Source organism: Pelecanus crispus, chromosome 7 (assembly GCF_030463565.1).
Source record: "Pelecanus crispus isolate bPelCri1 chromosome 7, bPelCri1.pri, whole genome shotgun sequence".
NCBI lineage: Eukaryota > Metazoa > Chordata > Aves > Pelecaniformes > Pelecanidae > Pelecanus > Pelecanus crispus.
Genome location: NC_134649.1, coordinates 13,858,297 through 13,874,052, shown reverse-complemented (window position 1 = coordinate 13,874,052; position 15,756 = coordinate 13,858,297). Strand labels below are relative to the sequence as shown.

The following is a 15,756-nucleotide window of genomic DNA, read 5'->3' as shown; positions in this document are numbered from 1 at the left end:
TCAAGTATGCAGCAAGAGTACTTGAAATCCACTTTCTTGTTACTGAAATTCATGGAATTACACGAAAATACAGCATTACACACGAAATGATAATTTAACTTAGCTCAGACTACAATAGAGTGTATGGTCCAGGACTATTATATATTACTTATTTACTCTTGTCAAACAAATGCAAAACATTGCAAACACTTATTTAAGGATTCTTTTTTTGTCCTTACCTTCCCAGCTGTTGCAAAGTATTCACCATCAGGAGACCATGCCATCAAATGTACCGATACTGCAGTCCTAAAGAACACGGGAGTAAAGTTTTAAGTTGTAAGTAGTCTATTTATTCTATAGTATTATTCCATGTGTATTCAGTTAATTCAGTATTACTGTTGATTATTTCAATAAAATACATTAGTATTTTATAGTTGTTGCTTTAAGCATTCTTTAGAAACAGCAGAAGCATAAAAAGTATTTTGCTACAATGAAACAAAGTATTTGGTATTTTCACAGTTTTACAGAAAAACAGCCCGTAAAATAAATTGTTTTAAGTACAGCAAGTCTAGGCTAGATCCAATGAGATCACAGAAGTGAAGTCTGTCCCACCTGCTCCGCTACTCCCAGTGAAGCCAAGACAAATAGTAGGAACAAACGGAAGTAAAGATCTTTTAGATAATTTGTGATACTATTTGTCTGTGACTACAGCTTATGGGTCAGCTGTCTGAAAGAGGAAAGCAGCCTATACAGTGCTTTGTGGGCACAAAATCTAAAATGGCTTCAAAAAAGTAAAGAGAAAACAGGTTGATAGGTAGCTGCTTCCCAAGTCTGCATATATATAGAAAAGGCTGATCATGAAGTACTTCCATGACATGGATCTTAAATAGAACTGGGTAGAATGAGTTTCAGGACCCTCTTCCTAAGACTCAGGAAGCAGCTCTCATCCTTATCAGCGTAGCATATCTGCCTGCTACTGCTCCTCTGTTCAGCCTCATCCAGTATCTCAGCACTACTTTCAAAGATGAGAAAATGGGGACAATTTTGATACATTGCCAGTTTGGGTAAGCCTTTGACTAGGTTACCTGGTGATAGGTCACTTGAAAAAGTGAGGAATTTTTATTTGGAGTAACCTAACATTGTTTTACTTCTATGGTATTTTAAGCTGATTTAAAAGCACATTTTAAAATAAGGTTTTGGAGAGAAGACAGGGTTGATACTTGAGGTGGCATTGCAATTTGTCTTAAAATAAAAATTATCTCACTCACTTGCACTGCCAGACACATTTCCAGTCATTTAGAACTGGGAGAACTTTATCATCTTTGATCTGATTGTCAGGATCATCATCTTCGTCTTCTTCTAGAATGCCACTAGATGGAGGGGCCCACAATTGCAAAAAGTCAGTTGCTGTCAGCAGCCTGTTACCTGAAAGTGAGTAATATCAAAGCTCTGAAACCAAGATGATGCATGTATATTGAGAGATTAAGCCTGTCATCATATTTTGTTGAGAATTATTCAAAACAGGTTGAAAACTTAACTATAAAGTTCATTTAAAACATGATAGGGTATTTAATCATATTATACAGCTGTTTTTATTTAAAAATTGTGAATTTATAATACTTTTTAAAGAAAGAACATAAAGGTTGACTACTTCAAATGATAAATCGTATTTAATAATGAATGTTGCAGATGCTAAATAACCATTCGCATCTCAAATAAATACACACTGTTAGACATCTTATAAATATCTGTGCCTGGGTACACTGCTGACTTTAATTGTGATAAAATTCTATTTAAATGATTATTAGTGGTAATTTAAGTCAATTAGCAACTTAACACTGTGATTGCCAAACTAAGACCTTGCATAAGAGACTCAAACACTCGGCACAGCACCTTCACAAATGCTAACTGTAGCCTCACATTTTACACAACACTGCCTGAGAACAGATAACCTAAAATTTCCATATTCATGCGCTCACTTTATTACAATAGAAATAATTTGTGTTCAAGTTCTCCTAACTACAAATGTTGAACAAATACTTCACAAACTTCATGTTACCTTGAGGATCCCATGCCAAGTTGTAAGTCATAGAACTGAGGAAGAATTGCCCAGTTTTAAGCCACTGACACTTAAGTTGCTGTAGTTTAAAAACAGTAAAAGATTAATTCTCACATCAACAGCAAAATACAAAGGTACTGGTATTTCTTTCTTTCTCTCCGAAATTGCTACTAAGCCTGTTGCAAAAACATTCAGGACCCCGTGGTAGATTGCTGAATCTAGTTCTTTAATTGTTTTATAAAAATTTAAATGCATCACAGAGTGCCCTGTGAACCAGATCTGGACCTGTCACACATACAAATATATCTGCAGATTACTTTAAACTAGTTAGCTCATACAGTTATAACAACATAAGGGATGGCAGTATAGATGCAACAAAGATTGTGAAACCTGCTTGAGAACATACTTAATACGTGAGTGCACAGCCATGGCTGTGCTGTTAAAACAAGCCTGGGTACATGCATACAAGTCTAAGTCATATTTCTGTACCACAGATCTGGTGACCTATTCAAGCTAAAAAAACACCAACTTGTCACCATGTCATTCTAGTATGAAATTCAAGAACAAGAAGTTGTTGTGAACTTAGGAAGAGTGCAGTCCCCAGTTCGATTCATGCAGTGGAATTATGGATGGTGGAAAACGTTTATCCGTTAGTCTTTTGTGTGCCAATGTAATGTAATAATAATAACTGGCAGACAGACTTTTGCCTCTTCTAAGAGCCTAAACCAAATTACAATCATGAAATACATACTTACACAATTTCTTTTATGATAATTTATACCAAGCGGTTCAAAAATGCAAACAGCATTTCCATATGATGCTGCAATCTGGGAAAAAAGAGAAAAATTAAAGACTCAAAATGTAAGGTTAGGAGGCAAGTGTAACTGCTCCTTAGTATTCCAAAATAGCTAAGGAATTTCTAGTACCTCTTCTATGTGCTGTTGTTCAAGAAAAGTGAAATTAATACAAATGTCATTAAGTGTGTTACAGGTATACTTTCTTAAGGAAGCTGAGAAGGGAAGAAATCTTGTTCAGTGGGATAAACACTGTCAATCAGATCTAATATATTATTCTATGATAACTACTGTTAATGCATCAGGGAACGCTGATGCCTTCACTACTTCTGCTCATGTTCTGTGTACTTCACAGCTAACTAATAAATTAATTATTAGTGTCTGGGTCTCATGTGTTCCCAGATTCTGTTCTGTACCACTAAGTAATTATTACGAGAAACAGGAGGAAATGTAATTCTATTTTGAACAGTTAAACACATTTTGAGGGGAGAAAAATGGTAAATGGAAAAACTGAAGTTCTTATACCACTGAACCCCTCAATTTCTTTCACCCACTTGTTTCACAGAAACCTCCATACTCAAAATGGTCTTTATTAGGAATTTATATGGTCATGTTCCTAATACTCATATGCTTATGAGTACTTTTGACTATCTTTAAAATTCCTTTTTCTTCCTTAAAAGATTTTTAAAAGAAAAACTGTTTAAGTTCTTCCCATTCAGGATCTGGTTTCCTCAATACGGAAATGATGTAACAGTTTCACGACATTTATTATGAAATCTTATTTCTTCTTTGGGAGGAAGGGAGTGGGGGAGAAGGTTGCAACAACACACTCCCAAAGAAAAGAACAGACTGTGAGTTCAGAGTCCTGAATGCAGAACCACCCAGGGGATCATGGTCATCTTGCAGGGGCCACCTGTGCAGCTGGAATCTCTCTTTTAGTCCTACTGGGACTGCACTGCTGCAGCGCAGGGGCCTTGCCAGCTAAAGCTGCCCAAATCCTAACTAGGGCTTTCTCAATACTGCAACCAATTTTTAACTAGCTAATATTAGTAGGCAGTGACAACTGACAAACAAAATTTGCTCAGTGCACTACCATAGCTCATAGAAAGTAGTTTTTTCTCAGCAATCTAAACTGTCTCTTTAGCATTGTTTAAGGATTAAAAATAAAACCACATAGCCAGTCAAGGGGCCATGCAGTTATGACACCTCATACTGCAGGACTTTTAAACACATTAAACATGCCTAAGCTTTTCTGAAAAATAAAGTATTTCCAATTCATTACTTGTAGGACACACAAACACACACACATACATGTGTATATATGTGTATACATAAATGATTTATCCACCTCTTCTTTAGGTAGATGAAAGTAGTCAATAATGGAGACAATAACAATAATTTTAGTACCATTCCAGTTCTGATACTATACTGTATATTTCTACATTTTGTGAGACCTGTTATTGCAGGTCCTGGAAAGGAATAAAACCCATTGTTACAAGATGTGTCGTGTCGTGTCCCCCCCCCCCCCCCCCCCCCCAAATTACTATTAAGTTGAAACAATTCTCTGAGTAACACAAGAGGTGTTACTCAGAAAGTTACAGATCAGTAAAAACTGATCTTTGTCATGAAATTATATCATTAATACCATTAATGTATTATGTTGCTATTTAATTATTTAGAGTATTCTTTTTTTTTTTTTTAAATACTATACAAATTTATTAAAATCCTTACCCTGCCTTGTCGTTGGGAGCACTCCACACAACTGACCTGGATGTTTCCATGTTTAGCACCGGGAATAATTTGCACACATTCAAAGTCATTTGCCAGAATAACAATGTCACAACCAGAGCCATATGCCTGAAATATTTTTTAAAGGAAATACAATGAAAAATGTATATAAAAAACTGAGTTCTTATTAGATGACATGTTTTTGAGAGATCTGTGAAAAACCTCCATTGAAACAAGCTGTTACTATGTAGTGGGTTTATTCCTCGCCAATTCAGAGCACCAGCAGAACAAGCAACAAGTAAAAACAAAGTAGCAAAGGAGACCTTAAATCTTCCAGGGTTTAAATCACAGCAAACAGAAACAGTAAAAAAAAACCCCAAACAAACACCCCTGCCCCCCCAACTTATTCTAGAACTTAAGCTCTGTGTGTACTTTCGTTTTTGTTTGTTTTGTGAAGTTGTTTTAGGTTTTAGTTGGTTTTTTTTTTTTCCTCCTCCAATTCTTGTTGCCTCTTAGAGCAAGGCAGCCAATAGTTTACTATTCAGGTGAACTTATTATTGAATTTGCATTTACATTTCTTAAATATGTGTGTGTCGTTCCCCCCCGCCTATTTTTTTTTTTTTTTCTTTTTTTAAGAATATTAAGTGACTCTTTTCTATAAGAATCCAATTTCTGGGCTTTTCTGAGTTTTAAACAGTGCACATTACTGTAAGACTGTAAAACAACAAAGATTTGTCTTGGCTATATTGTATCTTGTGCAATACATACTACAGTCTAAATAATTTGTTTAAAAGTAAATTATAGAAAAATGATAGCTTGCAGCACTTTTTATTGTCAGGATAAATACACACCTGTCTGCCAACATTTTACCTGTCCTAGTGTGCCAGAATATTCTGAAAAGTTTAATCACTCCAGATGATCTGTTCCACTGAACTCCCAGATTCAGGCATAGAAATCCCTCCCTAGCATGGATCTACCAATAAGTCTTTCTAAAGAAAACAGTTATAGCTAGAAGTCTCTTTCCTTACAGTAAGTTTTCCACTGATTCCAATAGGGTAGGCAGAAATTTTACAACAGCTGAATTAAGCAGAGAGTGCAAGTCCCCAACAGTCAATTTCAGATGATACAAAACTACTTCATCATTTTAACTTGTCCCTTTCACAACAATTTCTGAGTCCTAGCCCCCTCCTTTGAGGTCAATCAGTTTAAAGGCTACCTGTATTATTGAGAAGTGTATGATAAGTTGTGAGGATTTCTACAGATTTACAGGATCAATGCCCATTGATGGGCACACTAAGATAATGGTGCAAGATAACCACTGAACTAGGACAGACAATTTAGGTCTCATGACCTTCTTTCTGTGTTTACTTCTGATCCTCCTGAGAAGGAGCAACAAGTGAGAAAGTCTGAAGAAAAAGGCTTGATTTACTGAAAGTACAGTCACTGCTAAAACCAAGAAAGTAACAGCAATACAAGCAGCAAAGCAGAAACTCAGGCCTCAGAAATTAACACACCATACAATTGCACATACAAAAATGAAAACTGCATACAAAACATAGATTGTCTAAAAGATTTCCAAGGCCATCTCACAAAAATAAAGTGACAACAGTGTTGTCTGAGTCCTCGAGCCCACAACCGTTGTTTTGGGAAGCTCTGAGGAACTGATACTGGAGTTATTCACAATGTAAGCAGGAGAGGGAAAAAACCAACTGCTACAAGGTTGTTAGAGGGAGATTATCTGTGTAACAGAATATCCTAGCTCCTTGATGACTAGGCTATGCAATTACTAGACCCAGTCCGGAAGGAAATCAGTTATTATTAAAATGGAATAAGATTATTTCCAGAAAGATAAGATTCTCGGATAAGTTCTGGCATTGAACAGAAAGTGTTTTCATTTTGTTGTTTTCATATTTTTTTGTATTGGAATTTGTTGCAAAACAAATGCCACCAGGGGTGTGGAATGCTGGACAGGCCAGCAAATGTTCACAAGTAGGAAGGAAGAAGATGGAGACCAGGATGTGAATGCCCATAAGTAGACAGGAAAATAAAACTAGGTCCTCTTGTTCCAATAATTTGTTAAGAATTCTAATGTTCACAAACAATTGATTCTCCTACTATTTACTTCAAAGGGTGAGCAATTAAAACAGCAAAGAATTGAAAGACTCACCTTCTTTTCAACAGTCTGCTTCATAACTACTAATACAAACCTACTAAAAGACATGATTTAAATTGTTATCTAGTACAGTAAAAAAGGTACTGATCCACTTCAAACAAGGACTTAAACCTTTCAGACACCCTATTCTCTCATTGTTGGTACTGATAACTTGGTTTGCAAATTTCAAACTAAATTAAACATAATTTATCACTAGTTGCAATCCTGTTAGCAGGAGATATGGATGTGTGTCTCAGAAATGATATAGGGAAAGCAAAAGACTTCTCAACTTTAATTTATTTATGCTTATTGTTCTTAAACATGCATGTTTGTATGTGCATGTATAGCCGATAACGCATGAAACAGAAAATATTTTATACTTGGGTATGTCTGTTGACTCTGCGAAGCAAAAGGATTTCGTATCTTCCTTTTAAATGTTTTAGTTTCTCTTCTCTCCTGGCCCCTATCTGCACTTCTTATTATAGCAACAAAGCAGTATTTTTCTGGCTAATTATACTATTTAGCATATTTTTTACAAATTTAAGTAAAAAGGTGGTTGTGAATTAAAACTGTCGTTTACAGTGCAATTTTTTTTCTTTCTTAAAGAATCATGAAGATGTAGAGATCTCTTTCCTAAGTGAAATCTTATTACTGTCACTCATATTGTTCCTACTCTTTGCCTGTGTTTGGCACTGCACCAACAAGTGACTCAGCACACCTAAGTGTCCTATGCCAACAGAGAGGATCTGGTCCATTAGAGACCTTAGTCGGAACACATTCCCAACAGCAAGGGTATCAGCCTTCAGCTCTAGGCAATTTGAGCAAGTCCTGTCTCTTGGTTCTGGGGTAATTTTCTCAGTGTAGATATTTATTCTGAGAATGTCTCTCATTTCTTGAAAGCATATTAAAGTATATTTACTATAAATCTTAAATTTTCTTTAAGAAGTACATTTATTATAACCCCACCTTTGAGAAAAGGTGTCCCCTCATTTTAAAATGTGTTCACTTTCTCACGTTTATAGTCTCCAAATTTCTCAAAACAGAAAAGGACAATATACTTCCCTGTACTGAAAGATATTTCCATATTTCACATTATACATCTAAATACAGGTTTTACATTTGATTAATTTTATAAGGCTCTTCTAATATACTCAATGTATTAGCATGTTTATTCTTGAACAGAACACATTTCTATTAAATCCTCTTTCCATTTTGTCCTTTCACTCCTTCAGCTGGTAACGCAGTAGGAGCACCCTATGTTGGCAAAGAATAGGGAAGTGGCGTAATATTTAACATCAGTAGTTCCTTCCTAAGGGTTCAGCTGACAACATCTTCAGGGAGATCATTCATGCCACCATAGGTGTCTCCTGCCAGAATAACAGTGGCCACAATATTTGTGGCAACAGACTAACAATCTGCATCACCTGATAAAAGGAATGGAAAACTGGTAAGCCATATAAAAAGGAAAGATGGAAAATAAGATGCTGAGATACTGTAATGGATGAGAGCAGCACAGAGGTCTTAGATAAACAGAATTATAAGCAGTCACTGAATGAAACAAGTGCAGTAAAAACCACCCACATGGAGTATCTGCCAACCTCCATTTCTAACGTCACTGATAACTTCAAAGAGAAAATTAAATGGAGTTGCAAAACCAGAACGCAAGGATGACTTGCAGGATCCATAAGCAACTAATAAGCTATAGTTTGCCAACGTCTGCTCTGAATGTCAAGATCTGGGACCACTGAAATGAACAATGACAAAGCTCTAATGGAACGCAGGAGCACCGGACAGAAGTAGGACAGTGTGTCCTACTGTAAGAGTTTATGCTATATCCTCAACAATACAAAAGCAGCATGTGTATCTCTCTTTCAGTGGCCCGTGTTTTCTGGTTTGGTTCTCCAATTTTAATGTTGAACGCTGGAACTAACAGACAGGGAAACAATTACTCCTTCACATTCTCATCTTGTTTTTTCTTCATATAAATATTTTTCTCTCTATAAAAAAAAAAGATTCTTCTCCTTCTGTAACCTGCAACTCTTTACAAATTTGGTGTAAGTGAAATAAGTCCTCAAGCTCCAGTGTGTACTATTAGGTACAGAGGCATGGGCCGAGGCCAACTGTATGAGGTTCAACAAGGCCAAGTGCCGGGTCCTGCACTTGGGTCACAACAACCCCATGCAATGCTACAGGCTTGGGGAACAGTGGCTGGAAAGCTGCCTGGCAGAAAAGGACCTGGGGGTGCTGGTTGACAGCCAGCTGAACATGAGCCAGCAGTGTGCCCAGGTGGCCAAGAAGGCCAACAGCATCCTGGCTTGTGGCCAGCAGGAGCAGGAAGGTGATCGTCCCACTGTAGTCAGCACTGGTGAGGCCGCACCTGGAATACTGTGTCCAGTTTTGGGCCCCTCAATACAAGAAAGACATTGAGGTGCTGGAGCGTGTCCAGAGAAGGGCAATGAAGCTGGTGAAGGGTCTGGAGCACAGGCCTTATGAGGAGCGGCTGAGGGAACTGGGGTTGTTTAGTCTGGAGAAGAGGAGGCTGAGGGGAGACCTTATCACTCTCTACAACTCCCTGAAAGGAGGGTGTAGTGAGGTGGGTGTTGGTCTCTTCTCCCAAGTTAGCTAGCAATAGGATGAGAGGAAATGGGCTCAAGCTGCACCAGGGGAGGTTTAGATTGGATATTAGGAAAAATTTCTTCACGGAAAGGGTAGTCAAGCATTGGAACAGGCTGCCCAGAGAGGTGGAGGAGTCACCATCCCTGGAGGTGTTCAAAAAACATGTAGATGTGGCACTTTGGGACATGGTTTAGTCTACTCTACCCTTAATTGTTTTAGTGATGGACTTGGTAATGTTAGGTTAATGGTTGGACTGGATAATCTTAAAGGTCTTTTCCAACCTAAACAATTCTATGATTCTATGATTTCAAGGTGGTAAATGATGTGGAAGAAACAGAATCAGCCCACAGTAGTATTAAAAAAAAAGAACTTCATAAACATCTGAAATTACATAAATTAATAAAAATCTGTATTAAAACCTGAATTAAAGTGTCTGTTGGCCTTATAGTACTCCTCCAGTGTAACAACACTTATCCTTAAGTTTCTGGCTATGGATAGTAAACATATAAATGTTTATATGAAATGAAATTCCTCCACCTTCCTATTAGCAATGAAGACACCTGAATTCTGAAACATTTCCAAACTGTCGTCAATGGACACAACATTTATACTCCCCCCCACCCCTGGCTAAGTACTAGTAAACTTACATACACTTAAAGCAAACTAGCAAAATAACTGAAAAAAACTCCCAAGCCACTACTAGCCTGTGGCCTGTAGAACAGGCTTTCCTAAATTGACATTTGAGACAAATTCATCATTAAATACTTTACAATATGCTCACACACAGAGCTTCAGAGAAAAAAGAACGTAGTAAGGATTCAGATGTTAAGTGTCTGTAACCCAGTTCACATAAACATGGCACAGTGGAGAGCATACAGATATATGTAAGTAGTAATAAATGAGAGGGATTTGCTAATAAAGGTTTTAATAAGTAATTTTTCAAGAAGGATGAAGTAGAGGAGAACCCTACACAGCAGAGAAAACCTATTCTCAGTTGCTGTATCCTGTGGACATAATGGAGTGGATGAAGATTTTGCTGTTTTCAATAAGGTAAAAAAGTTTACATGGGTGTGGGAGACTTTCATCTGCAACAGCTTCTGAAATTCACTACACACAGTTCCAGGCCAAGTGTCAGTACTGGCATCAAAGATGCCAAGAAGCTTGTCCTTTTCAAAAATGACAAATAATAAAATAATTTTTTTTCACTTTATCAGAAAAGGTCTCATGTACAGATACCCCTAAAATTTGATATTCTGATTTTTCATTCATAATGGTCAGAGTTCTGTATTTTGTGCATTTAGTGGTTCCTCTTACAAGTTAATAAATATTCATTATCTTCTGTTCGTGGGACACTAGGCAGAGCTTGGAATTTTTATACTTATAGAACCTAGCCCTTAGGTAACTGACCTACCTATGGATTTTTTTTTTTTTTTTTAAGCCTAAACTGACCTTAGGAACAGCTACAATCTGTTCAGAGTTTCAGAGGGAAAAAAACAACCCAGAGCTTGGACAGAGGGCAGAAGTCACATAAACAGAATCAGAACAGCTCGTCTTCTTTATCTGAAACCACCTTACTCCACATCACAGAAAGTCAGGTTGGTAACATACATCCTACTCAGAGTTAGGGTCAGTGACTGAAATTTGCTCAATGTAAAATGGCTGTTTAACACGAAAAGCTAAGTGAAATCAACCATGGTTTGAAAAAATGCAGTTTACTACCTTTAAAAACTTACTAGCTGCCAGTTAGACTATGAGGTTAAAAAAGTTAAGGCAGAGCATGTCATCATCTTAGCTCTAGCTACACTGACTTGGAAATTAAAAGCTTACCTTTATCCCCAGCAAGGAATCTAGTAAACAAGCCAAAAGCAAAGCATAGAGGAAAGGAAGGATGAAGAAGAACCTGAGAATTGCAGTGTCCCTAATCAGGTCAGAAGAAAATGTATTCCTTCTCTCAGAATCCTAAGATTACTCCAATTAGGCATCTAAAGCAAGTTCATCTTAAGAGGACATTTCTCCTCCTCCTCAAAAAAAAAAAAGGTAATAGCTCCAAAACTATTAACTATATATACATGTACCCAAGCCTTTATTCTACTGTTAAGCGGAGTAACTTTAACATGAGCGATTTATTTCTGCACAAAAACCCCCCTGTATTTTCAAGTCCCTGTGATGAATCAGTTGTAGCAATTTTGAACTAACTCTCACACGTTTTAAACAAATGCCCTAATATCAACCAAAACATAAGCAAGCACATGTGCACACAAACAGTGGCTCCTCTGCCACAGCCTAACTTCATATGGATTCATATACTACAGCACATACTGTGTAGATCTCCCTTAACCTCTTGCCTTTTACTGCTCTGCTGCTGCTGTGTTCTAGAGGCTGACAGGTATTGGGTCTTAAGAGCGTGTCTGTAGAGTCAGGCTCTGTCACCAATACAGATGATCTCTTGCCTAAACTGCAAATCCTGCTTCAGGATCTGAGTTAAAGTTATGACTCCAAACAGCTTAATGGTTTGGGGGGACAAAGCTATATCAATGCAGCATTACTGATGTTGACCAACATCAGGAATTTAAGGTTAGGCACTAACGAAAGTGACACCTGCAGTGGATGGTAGGCTATGATGCTACTGGGAGTCACACAGGTGACTAATTTCCTAAGAATCTGGATATAAGACCCCAAACGATTTGCAAGTGGATGTTTTTAACCATACAGTTTACTACAGGATCAAGGCCTTGAACAGCAGGAAATAATACAACAAATACCAAGAAAAGAGAAAAAGGGAAGAAGAAAGCTACAGCTGTGGAAGTCCAGAAGATACATTTATTAAGACATACTTATCCTTTCAATTCCTTCTTTACTGTATTATAAAAAATTGAATGCAGCAGCCAGAGAAGACAGTGAGGTCTGTTATATGTGGTTCCATAATTAACTTGCTACCAAATGCTTCTACATGTTTTGTAAAATGTGACTTTTGTTCTTAGAAAATTCTTGTATAAATCATAATATATATTATTATTAATTTTTGAGATTATCAAAACTATTATGAGAATTAGCATAAAGTTGTCTTTCATAATACCAGTTGATTGGCTTTTCAAACTGTCACAGTAAAAAGAAACACATTAGAATATGGATATGAGTAAATGACTTCTTACATAAATACCAATAGTAACAGAGGTCCCTTTAATAGCAGTATGGCTGCATAGCAGCAGGACAAGGAAAATACAGACAGACATGGCACCTTTTATTTCTTATGACTTTCAAGAAGTCATTATTGAAATTAGGCATCTGTGATAATGTAAAGTAAGCTTTAACTGTTTGACCAGTCTGCTGACAGTTATCTTAGACTAAAAATGATGCTCTGTATCAATTAGCTTGGAATTGGTTTGTGCCTGGAATATAATCTTGTAAACATTAATACAAAATCGAATGAGACAATTTATTCCCAAATAATAACATACTGATTAGATGACAGTATGCAAAACACTGCAGAAGCTGATCACTCATTAAAATCAGAAAAGCATATCATAAGCTAAAAAAGTGGAAATTGACATTAGAATTGACAAAAATAGCCTGTGGATGATAAACAGATTGTATTATATGGGCTTTTGAAACATACTTAGTGCTTCTCTTTCCATTTCTCTTCTTCTTTATTTTAGAAGGTGCATTTGACAAATTTGTGTTTTATTAACCGCGGCAACGGAAGCCAAACGCTCATCAATAGTGGACAGGCTTCTTAAGAAGCCTAGTGCAACAGACCATTTTCTCTTTGCAGGAGGACCACACACACGCACACAAAAAGCACCCAGCAAAATGTGGGGGCGCACAATCTGGGGGTTTCCCTAGCTCCCTACTCGAATTCAGCCGATGCTGAGGTGACGGGTGCACCCGCGGATCCCAGCCTCCATCTGCAGCTGCACCCCGGGAAGAGCGAGCAGCGAGACCCCTCCCGCAGGGCGCAGAAGGCGGCGACGCTCGGCGGCGGGGTCACGCCCGTCTTCGCCCGGCCCGTGCTGGCCGGGAGCGCCCCGATGCCCGCCCCCCCCCAGAAACGTCCCGGCTCCCACCCACGCGCCTCCACCGCACCGCGGCTCCCGCTCGTAATCCCCGCCGTAACCACCCCGCTACTCCTCACGCCGCTGCAAGGGCCCGCAAATCACCGTGCCCGTGCCCCCCGCCCCGGCAGGTTAATCCCCTCCAGCCCCTCCCACCGCTCTCCTCGGGCCTGCAAAGCGCCCTCCCCCTTCCCCCACCCGCCTCAGCCCGCGCGCCGCCGCCTCTCCCCTCGCATCGCCACCATTACCGTGAAGGGGATGTCCTCGACGCTGCCCACCGAGTAGCAGTTGTCGCCGGGGTTGACGGCACCGGTGAGCACCTGGTGGAGATGCATCGCGGGCCCCCCGCCCCGCTCTCCTGGGGACGGCAGCGGCGCGGCCGCCACCTCCGCCGGCAACGAGCGGACGAGACCCGGATGGCTCCGCGCTCCCGCCCGCCTCGCGGGCCCAGGCTCTGCCCGCTGCCGCCGCGAGCGCGCTCCAGAGAAGGAACCGCGGCGGGAGGGGGGAGGGGGAGCGGCGCATGCGCCGGGCGGCGCCTGAGTCAGGTGAGGCGCGGGCAGGCACGGCCTCTGCGCGAGCAGCGGCCGTTGTGCGCGCGCCCGCGAGGCTGTTAAAGGAGGCGGGGGCCGGGGGAGGGGGGCAGAGCCCAGCCCGGCGGAGCCAGGCCCGCCGTCAGGGGGTCGAGCCGGCAGCTCCCCGCGGCGGGCAGCCTGGGGCGGGCGGCGTAGCGGGGGAAGAGGAGAGCGCTAGGTTTAAAAGAGAAAAGGGAGGGACGGCTAAGGAGCCGGGGATGCGGTGCGCTTGGCTGACGCCTCGAGGTGAGACGGTGGCTGGGCGCCTCACGGGGGCGAGAGGGAGGAGAAAGAGGAGCGGGCGGGGGGGGCGTTTATGTGCTGCCGCAGCGTTCCGGCCGTGAGGCGGGCTGGGGAGGCGTGTCCCCCGAATCAGGAGCGGTAAGTCTGCTGAGGGGGAAGTGGCTCCCGTCAGAGGGGAGGCTGGGCAGTACCTCGCTGGCTGGAAGTCCGCAGCTGCACCGCCGAGCCGCGGCAGCACAGTGGGCTGCGAGGCGGTGTCCTCAGCTGGCCAGGTGCTCGGTGCGCCGCAGGTGCGGGCAGCGTGCTGCCGGTCTCGCTCTTCGGCCTTTTGCTAGTTATAGACAGTGCTTCTGAGGATGGTTTGTGTGTGTTTGTTTGTTTGGGTTTTTTTATCTGTTTATTTTTTATTAAGGATCCTCACGTTTGGTCATATCTCAAAGAGCTTATGAAGCTCTTGGGAATCCGTGAGCGTCCCTCCAGCTGCCGGTGATACTACCTACAGCGGGTACACGAAGCCTACCAGCAGCTGCTGACCAGTGTGCTGGCTGTGCAGTGCATATTTGATCCTTGAGTGGTTATACCTAGTTATTGACTCAAGAATGGGGCCGACATCACAAGTCAGAACTGCTTTGTGTCAGTGAGAAAGAGACGATGTTTCAGGGTCGTTGTAAATATCCATTTACAGGACATTAGTGAGAAAATTACCAATACTTGATACTAAAAGAACAATATCAGGAGGTGGGGGACGCCTTGTTTCATGAAGGTGTTTGGTTTCATTTTATGCACATTGTGTGACCTCACAGAAAATATGGTGAGGCTTTTGCCACTTTATTTGTAATAACTGCCAAATGCTGTTGAAAACGAAAGCCTTTAAATATGCTTATTCTTTTCTGTCTCAGAGGTGTGAAGAAGGCTGGATCCTGAAAATTGGTTGGAAGGGATTCTAAACTCTGAAGGGAAAAAAAATACTCTGTATACAGTGTGTGATGACACAAGGAAACTTCTCCATTTTCTTGTACTAGGTCAATACAGTAGTCTTGCAGTTGTACTACTGGTGATAATGATTGAAGCTGCAAAGCTCAATCTCCTTTAAAGTTTATGGTGGTTTTACCTGAGTCAGGACTGCAAAACTTATCTTGCCTTATACTGCTTCTTGAAAGTGTACATCTGTTACTGAATAAACGAGTTTACTCAGAATGTAGAAGTAAATGAAGATGTAATCAAGTTACCTTTGAATGGAAAAAACATTGTTATCATAATGCTTAAGATTTTATCTACTCCCATGCTTGTTAAAGGCAATCTCCCTTTAAAGGGAACAGTATGTCTAGCTGGGGTGAAAGGGGAAAAAAACATTTTGATCTTCAGTTGACCTGGTTACATATGAAATCACTATGTAATGTTCATATGCTTCCACTGATATTTACTATTCCGTAACTTTTCTGATTGAAGGCTCTTCCACATAAAATGTGTGCTAACTTACAACTGATTTTTATTTTGGATGTGATTTCTTTTTTAAATCTATGCAACAAGACTTAGTGGCAAAAGCAGTGTGTGTTTT

The 15,756-nt window shown here is 40.3% G+C and overlaps 1 protein-coding gene across 7 annotated transcripts in view; it reads right to left on the bottom strand.

Moving 5' to 3' along the window:
• DMXL2 (Dmx like 2) overlaps positions 1-13,715 on the bottom strand; it is a 55,408-nt gene extending 41,693 nt beyond the window's left edge. For all 7 annotated transcript variants that reach the window (XM_075714619.1, XM_075714621.1, XM_075714623.1 and 4 more), the window contains exons 1-6: positions 13,629-13,715; positions 4,564-4,689; positions 2,794-2,865; positions 2,039-2,117; positions 1,248-1,404; positions 219-285 (exon numbers count right to left, since the gene is read on the bottom strand). In XM_075714619.1, coding sequence (XP_075570734.1) covers positions 219-285; positions 1,248-1,404; positions 2,039-2,117; positions 2,794-2,865; positions 4,564-4,689; positions 13,629-13,715 — 588 coding nt within the window. The remainder of the gene's footprint in view (positions 1-218; positions 286-1,247; positions 1,405-2,038; positions 2,118-2,793; positions 2,866-4,563; positions 4,690-13,628) is intronic.
• Positions 13,716-15,756: the final 2,041 nt, after the last annotated feature.